The following is an 8,899-nucleotide window of genomic DNA, read 5'->3' on the forward strand; positions in this document are numbered from 1 at the left end:
TTTGACCTATGTAAAATTTATTGATTACGAGTTGACATGCCCTTATACATGTTAGGTATAAAATGAAAATTCCATGAGCATTCTCATTGTTCTTCAGAGCTCATGAAGCTCTGCCAATCGGGATATTCTATAAAGACTTTATCCAATGAAATGCTTTCTACTGTCCAGGGAATATCTGATTCTAACATAATGGGGTGTGTGTATAATCTTTTTTTAAAAACGTGATATCTACACTGTCTTTGGGGGGTGTGTTTGCATGTATCTTTTTTAAAAAATGTGATAGCTATACTGTTTTTGTTATCCCATACCTACAAAGTAAAAAGGAATTAAACTTAGAGTTATATGGAGGAGTGGGGAAATGTTTTTCATTAACTTGATTTATAGTCCCTTATAAGGCCTGCAGAAGTTGTGCTGTCTTGGGGGAATCCTAAGAGAAATGGAAAATATTATAGTAAATACATTTAAAACCCTGCTTTATCTTCTGCTCTAGAAAAAGCCGTTACACAATTATGCCATAATGCCATGTGCTAGCCAATCTCTTTAAACTTTTTAATCTACTTTTTATTGAGATATAATTCACATCCCATAACATTTACCTTTTGAAACTGTACAATTCAGTGGCTTTTCATATATTCCCCAAATTGTACAACCATCTCTTCTAATTCCAGTACACTTTCAGCACCTCTATAAGAAACTCTGTACCTATTAGCAGTCACTCCCATTGCCCCTTCTCCCAGCTTCTAGTCTACTTTCTCATCTACTTTCTGTCTCTATGGATTTGCTTATTCTGGACATTTCACATAAACAGAATCATGTAATATGTGGCCTTTTGTGCCTGGCTTCTCCAATGTAGCATGTTTTCAAAATTTATCCATGCTGTAGCATGTATCAGTACAATATAATAATATTAGTAATATTCCATTGGATGAACAGATGATGTTTATTCCTTCATCAGCTGATGGATATCTGGGTGGTATCAATGTTTTGGCTATTATGAATAATGCTGCTATGAACATTCATATATAAGTTTTTGTGTGGACATATGTTTCAATTTTCTTTGGTATATTCCTAGAAGTGGCACTGCTGGTCAGATGGTAACTCTACGTGTAGCTTTTTGAAGGACTGCCAGACTTTTCCAAAGAAGCTGCTCTACTTTCCATTCCCATCAGCAGTGTATGAGGATTCCAATTTCTCCACATCCTCCAGAGCACTTGTTATTATCTATCTTTTTAATTGCAGCTATCCTAGTGGGTGTGAAGTGGCATTTCACTATGGTCCTCATTTGCATTTTCCTAATGACATTACCTTTCAACTTTCTGATTTAAGCTTCAACCACTGAATTTCTACCATAACACTGAGGGGTAGGAGTAAGATAGGAAAACTAGGTAATAAAAGTGTTAATAACTCAATTTTTGAAAAACGAGCTTTATACAGTGTTACAATTAATACAAACTCTCATGCTGCAGTGAAATGGCAGGTATGTGAAGGAAGCAGGAGTACTTCCACTGCTCATCCAATGGAATATTATTTTGTACTTATCACTTCTTAGTAAGTAATCACAACTGAGGCAAACTAATGCTAAAAGTATATTTCTAATAAAAGGGTGCCAAGAAACTGGCTATTAACAAAATAAAGATCCTAAAAATATACCAAACAAAAACACATTCTTGGTTGTTTTTCATGGTAAAGAAGCTTAAAGTACTTAATGTTATTTCATAAAAAGATAAAAATAAATTTCAAGTTATCTTAGAGGAAAAAATCTTTAACAAATAATAGTTAACTCAATATTGTTAAAGTGCTTATGCCATTCTGTCAATCCAAAGTACACAGGAGAGAAAAACAAGGGCTTGCAAATACATCTCTGACTTCTTGTTTATCTATTTGTCAGCTTTCAGTGATCACTCAAGAGGAGTATGCACTGTTCCAGAAGTAAAGCTCTTGGATTTCTTTAGGACTGTATTAAAGTGCTTGAAAGTATCTGAACAAAATAGACCTAAGCTTGAGAGTGGAATTAATGGTCCCCAAAGAGCACATCAACTGGCACACAAGAGGAAGAAAGCAAAAATGGGTACAAAGGAATCAAATGAAGGGTAAGCTATGAAAAATAGAGAGGATTTCATTTAGAACTCACAGAAACAATGATCCCAATGGTCTAAGTGGATTATGTGATTCTAAATCCAAGTCCTAGTCCATCAGCTACTAGGTAAACAGCTGATGTGGGCCCTTGCTTATTCTATTTACAACCTACTAAGAATACTGGGAAGAGGCTATGGAAGCTCAGCATCCTTTTTCCTTCACGTGTATAATGTGGAAGGCTGAAACTGCATGGTGGTCAACCAGATAATATGCTATTAGAACTAAGTCTGGCCTATTAACTTTACCTGTTGAGCCCAGTGACATCAGGAGAAAAGATGGTGCGCCACCTTTTTGGAGCTCTCTGAACTGCATTCTCCATTGCCTCTAGATGAGAAATGATGAGCTATTCAAGACCCTGTCAGTTACCACATCTTAGCTTCAATTACTTACAGGAATCCAAATTTCATTAGCTCCAACTCATATGAAAGTCACTTTCACTTTCACATTACTGAACTGTGCATGTGTTAAATACTATCTTGCTTTCCCTCTCTTGTTTTCTTGTTTCTCAGCATTCCACTTCCCTACCCTTGAAACTACCTTTCAGTCTTTTCTAAAATTGCCCAAGTTCTTGGCTTTACTTATACTTCTCTTTTTTTTTGAAATTCCATTCTTTTTGTGACCTGTACTTAAAATCATCAAGCTCCGGCTTCCTCCCCTCAGATTCATTTGTTACTATTTCTCCTTTGTACTGTCAATACAGCAGGTGGCTAACAGAACATTATGTGCACATGACATGTAGTACTTTCTGTTAATAGCTTCTCAATTGTAATCTGCAGTCATAAGGTCCTATATAAAGTTCAAGTTGCACTTAAAAGCAAATGAATATTAAAGTTCACAAAGTTAACCATAAATCCACATACTTAAAGTGACTTTCCCCTTAAAAAATCGTATTATCTTGCTGGGTGTGGCTGCATGTGCCTATAGTCCCAGCTAGTCAGGAGGCTGAGGCAGGAAGAATGCTTGAGCCCAGGAGTTCAAGGCATGAGTAATACAGTGAGAAAAAAAAAGTTGTATCTCCAGTACCTTTCACTCTCAGCTGTTTGCATGGTCTCCAGTTTCGAGTGGGTTCCTCTGTTAAATCCTTTCACCTCCTGTTCTTCCAAAGATTCCAGCAATCGGATGACATCTTTATTTACTCCTCTGCGCTTTGCCAGAACTAAAGGGGTAGCACCTTGATGATTGCTAAAAAAAAAAAAAAAAAAGTTTATAAAAATAAAGAAGCCATCATAGCAGTTATACTACATTGTCAGTTCCATTTTTAGTACCCACTTATATAGATCTCAGTGAAGAAAGAATGGGCCCAATTAGGGCCTACCCTAGGGCCGTGGGGAACTAAAGGAGTATTTGGCTCACTACAACTTTTCCACCATGAGCCTTGACCATCTGGCTGCAATCAGACCTTGACTGATGGGATTTCTGCACAGTTCATCACAGAGGCCGTTATCCTGTTAACCAAACACGTCCCCCACCTCCAGCCCCCATCCTCACACTGAATGTCTCCTCAACAGCAGATTGTGGTAGAAGTAATAGCCGTGTGCCTCTATTTTTTTTTTCTGAATTGTACTATAGAAAGTGTTTATGAAGAACAAATCACCAGGGGGAAAAAAAGGATGGGTCCAATTTAACTCAAAAGTAAAACCCAGAGCTGAGCCAAACATCCAGTGTAGCTGAATTTTGAATTAACCCTTGTTTTTCTTTTTCTTTTTTTTTTTTACTTCCAGGGAAAAGAAAAAAGAGAACATATAGTCAAAAAAGTGGATAAATCTAGTTCTAGATTCATTCTTATTTGATATTTACATTTTACGAGACAAGTACTTTTTCTAAAAAAGTCTAAGAAAAAAATGTCAAATAAGCTGCTTCGGTTCACGCAGCTATTTAGCGCTAATAATAGGTTAGAACCCCAATCACATTAAATCCTGCAGTCAATTCCTACCCCATTTTGTCCTGCAGAAACAAAAGCATTTACTGTCTTATTCAGATTTAGGGGCATTATGGCATCAATAAATTAGGGCAGTGTGTAACTGTAATTTCAAGGTCAAGCTCAGTTTTACAGGTGACTTGACATCGTTCCCACTCAAAAAGCAGAGTATCACTAAAACAAACAAAAAGCCCCATGACTTCCTCAAATTGTTCAGTCTAAAAAGGATCCTGGACTCCCGGGAGATTATGAAGCTCACATGGTGCGTTACATGACAGAAGGCACACAAGCGTTAGAGTCAGCGGAACTAGGTTCAAATTCCAGCTCTGTCCCTTATAAGCTGTGACCTTTTCAAATCCTCTATAAACTGTGTGAACTTTGTCCAATCCTTTTTTGTCTTCACTATCTAATCTGTAAAATGAAAACACCTATCGTGAGAGCTCTTCATTCTGAGGACTAAATGAGCTAACAAGTAAACACAGTCTAGCTCATAGATTTTCAACAAATGTTCTTTTCTTCTTCTTCCCTTGTTGTAACACTACATAATTAATTAGTAGCAGAAACTACCTACTATTTTCATAGAAAAAAATATGCTGCTTTAGCAAAAATCTAGAAGTCAGCCCCTCATTCCCTCACTTGCCTAACAGGATTACACTGTCTTCAATGCTTTCTGAACTTATTTCAACTGATTAATGAGGAAACAAAATCAACAGACCCAAGATAAGACTATCAGTTGAGAGATTAATGGGAAGAAATGACTAGACTTCTAAAACCACAGAGAACTTACCAAATATCAATTTTGAGTCCATTGGAAACCAAAAATTGGATAGTATCCACATGGCCACAGAGGTGAAGAGCTGTGTTTCCTTGATAATCTGTGGCCAGAAGATCGGCACCGAATTTATGCAGTAACTGGCAGATGTCTACATTCCCTCGAGCTGCTGCAAGGTGAAGGCCTGTTCTGCCCCTGCTGTCACGAATATTTGGGTCAAAGCCACTTTCCAAAAGCCGCTTGGAATAATTAAAGTCCCCATCAATACAGGCTTGTAGCAAGGGCACGTTAGTCTGAGAAGAATCATTTACAAAAACATACGACATTGTTCTGATGTGGTGGATGGAACACGCCTGTAATGAAATAGGTGAGTGAGATTCCATGAAGACAAATGAAATCAAGACAAAGGAGTCATTTAGAAAAGCAATATTTCTCATCCTTTTTGGCCTCCTGCCTCTAATAAATAAATTACCAAACAGAAACAACAACAAAGTTATCAATTATATTTTATTTTCCATTAAAACATTTTATTTTCTTCACTTCTGCTGGATTAAAATTCCAATTCAATTACTGTAAAGCTCTATTTTGCTTTTCACCATGTAAAAAGATTAAGAGATATTTTTAAAGTTAAGCAAGATATAATAGCTTAGATTTAAGTATTACATTGTCAGAACACATAGATAACATGGTGTTTAAACATCAAAGAACTACCCATATATAAATGCTACCGCTGGTAGACATTCTTATTTAATACAAACGAATTCTCTTTGATATATTTGCTTCTTCTTGTATTTGAGATATTCTACATGGTAACTAAAACTACTTGCATGAAAAGAACTTATACTCAACAAAGACCTGTAGAGTGTTATGTTTATAGCACAATTTTTTTTTTTTGAGATGGTGTCTCACTCTATTGCCCAGGCTGGAGTGCAGTGGCGCGGTCTTGGCTCACTGCAACCTCCATCTCCCGAGTTCAAGCGATTCTCCTGCCTCAGCCTCCCAAGTAGCTGGAATTACAGGCGTCTGCCACCATGCTCAGCTAATTTTTTGTATTTTTAGTAGAGACGGGGTTTCACCATGTTGGCCAGGCTGGTCTTGAACTCCTGACCTCATGATCCGCCTGCCTTGGCCTTGCAAAAAGTGCTGGGACTACAGGCGTGAGCCACCGCGCCTGGCCTATAGCACAAATTTTAAGAGAAAGGCTAAGGAAAGTAACAAACTGAATTTAAAAACCAGAGCATGAAATCAATTCAGATTATGCTTTTTCCACTATTGATCTTATTCTGCTGTGCTCTGTGGTTATCTCAATATGTGACTGTGCCAAATTCCCACCGTCCAAAGACTGAGAGATGAGGGGAAAAAAAAGTAGGGCTGTCTGGGAATACCAAGTCAGGACAAAGCAGCAATCCCAACTAGGTCTGATGTGAATTTCATCTCTTGGACTCATCCAGCTCACCAGTTTGCCCACATCTCTTTCACAGATGTTTCCTGGCCCCACTGGCGCACCTGAACTCAGGTAAGAGTTCGGGCGGATCACAAGGTCAGGAGATCGAGACCATCCTGGCTAACACGGTGAAACTCCGTCTCTACTAAAAATACAAAAAATTAGCCGGGCGTGGTAGCGGGCGCCTGTAGTCCCAGCTACTCAGGAGGCTGAGGCAGGAGAATGGCGTGAACCCGGGAGGCGGAGCTTGCAGTGAGCCGAGATCGCGCCACTGCACTCCAGCCTGGGCGACAGAGCGAGACTCCGTCTCAAAAAAAAAAAAAAAAAAAAAAAAAGAGTTCAGCATCTGCCTGGTGCACCTGAACTCTCAGGACATTCTGCTCTACCAAACTGCATACAACTAGGTCTCTCTCTCTTCCCCTAGGTTCATTTAAGAAAGAGTTAAAGCCTGTCAAAAGAAACTTCGCTAGGAAATTGACGAGAAAACAAACAAGAAAACAGAAAGGCAGAGACCAATGCTTTTCTAGAGATGGCTTTTTTATTCTTAGGTTACAAAAGCTTAGTCACATATGGACTTGGCTTATACAGCTGATCAGGTAAAGCCTCTTTCTGAAACACTGATGGAACTGGATGCTAGACCCATCTATTCTTGTGCCTAACCTCAAGGGGATTCAGGGAAGCCTGGTTGCTGAGTTTGTTGAGATTGCTGCCCCTATTCCTTTCAACTTGGCTTCTCAGCAGAGCCATTGTCCCAAAATCTGGGGCTGCCTTACACAAGGGTTCTGCTGCTACCATGGGCTCTCTGTGGAAAGAGTGGGCATTAACATACACTGAGACTTGTTCTGAGCCAGGTACCAACTAGGAGCTTTTAATGAATTTAATTTAATCTTCCTAACAACTCCACAGTAAGGCTTTTTTATACCTGAATTTCAGTGAGGAGCCACTGAAGGATTTTTTTTGTTTTAAATTGAGACAGGTTCTTGCTCTGTCACCCAGGCTGGAGTGCGGTGGTACAATCATGGCTCACTGCAGCCTCAAACTCCTGGGTTCAAGCAATCCTCCCACATCAGCCTCCTAAATAGCTGGGACTACTATTTCAATGAGTCCAGCCCATTGAAGAATTTTAAGTCAAAGAAATGGCACAGTCTTATTAGTCTTTCAGAAAGATGACTTGGATGGCAATATGGAGGCACTGGATTGTAGAGACAAAGACTGGAGGCAGGGAGATCAGTCATTAGGTCATTGCAGCTATCTAGGCAAGAAATGAAAACCTGACCTAAGGCAGTGGCAGGCAGAAGGGGACACACTGGAGAGGAACAGAGAAGACAGAATTAGCACAACTTAATGACTCACTGGATATGAAATGAAGGGTGAAAAGGGGCTGTTAAGAATAATTTCAAATAAGAAAAAAAGTTTATGATTAAAAACTACAGAGATTAAAATCAAAATAAACTTCAGATTATGATACATATGATGACTTTTTAAAAATCTGGCTGGACACAGTGGCTCACACCTGTAATCCCAGTACTTTGGAAGGCCAAAATGGGAGGATAGCTTGAAGCCCAGGAGTTCGAAACTAGCCTGGGCAACATAGCGAGAGACCCTGTCTCTATAAAATATTTTAAAATTAGCCAGGCATGGTGGTGCGTGCCTTTCGTCCCACCTGTTCGGGACGCTGAGGTGAGAGGATCACTTGAGTCCGGGAGGTCGAGGTTGCGATGAGCTGTGATTGAGCCACAGCACTCCAGCCTGGGCATCAAAGTGAGGCCTGTCTCAAAAAAACAAACCAAACCAAACCAAACCAAACCAACAAACAGAAAAACTCAATGAGAAGAATTTACTCAATAAAATAGTCAAGAATTCTTTTGCGAGGGTAATCTAAATATTTTCCCTTACAGCAAGGGTGTCCAACATTTTGGGCTTCCCTGGGTCACAATGGAAGAAGAATTGTCTTGGGCTACACATAAAATACATAATGATAGCTGATAAGCTTTAAAAAATTGCAAAAAAAATCTCAGAATGTTTTTTAAAATTTATGAATTTGTGTTGGGCTACATTCAAAGCTGTTCTGGGCTGCAGGTTGGACAAGCTTGCACAGTATTGAATCATAAAAATGGAAAAGCTATCATAAACCTTTTTCAAAATGAAATGCCACATATCAAGTGCTTTTCAAAAGGTAATGTGTTTTGGTTAAATTTTTAAAAATAGATAATTTAAAAAATCTAGTTGGTGTTTTTGATTCAAACACAGTAAGAATTCTTGTGGTTTGCAGACTAGGATACTTCTGAATGTTGGCTCAGCAAGAAATACAAGTCTCTGTGTCTGTTTTTCAGGAGAGAACAAGTGTGTATTTTGTCAGTTTCTCTGTGTCCCTGAGCAACTACTAAACTTAATCCCACATTTAATAAGCCCAATGATAGTTATTTTTCATCTTGATCACAGAATTGAATCTGTCCTAAGGCAGTTCACTGAAGGTTTCACATCTTGTGAGGAAGTCCACAGTAGTAAATACTCACGTAAGCCTTAAGATTAGATCTTTTCGTTCAGTGGTCACTCAGCAGTTTCTCTGAATTCTCAAGAAGGTTCAACAAAAATATTCTGTAATGTGCTGGCAAGGATCTACAGTAAA

General features: G+C 38.8%; 1 protein-coding gene across 6 annotated transcripts in view; it reads right to left on the bottom strand.

The window, feature by feature from the left end:
• ANKRD46 (ankyrin repeat domain 46) overlaps positions 1-8,899 on the bottom strand; it is a 52,061-nt gene that overhangs the window by 16,537 nt on the left and 26,625 nt on the right. For 4 of the 6 annotated variants that reach the window (XM_003821711.3, XM_034966422.2, XM_057303065.2 and 1 more), the window contains exons 2-4: positions 8,787-8,889; positions 4,842-5,179; positions 3,160-3,318 (exon numbers count right to left, since the gene is read on the bottom strand). In XM_003821711.3, coding sequence (XP_003821759.1) covers positions 3,160-3,318; positions 4,842-5,152 — 470 coding nt within the window. In that variant the 5' untranslated portion in view covers positions 5,153-5,179; positions 8,787-8,889. Of the gene's footprint in view, positions 1-3,159; positions 3,319-4,841; positions 5,180-7,933; positions 8,039-8,786; positions 8,890-8,899 lie in introns of all 6 variants that reach the window. The other 2 variants (XM_003821709.3, XM_055116802.2) reach the window with 1 other exon arrangement.

The sequence above is a fragment of the Pan paniscus genome, chromosome 7 (genome assembly GCF_029289425.2).
Source record: "Pan paniscus chromosome 7, NHGRI_mPanPan1-v2.0_pri, whole genome shotgun sequence".
NCBI classification, from domain to species: Eukaryota; Metazoa; Chordata; class Mammalia; order Primates; family Hominidae; genus Pan; species Pan paniscus.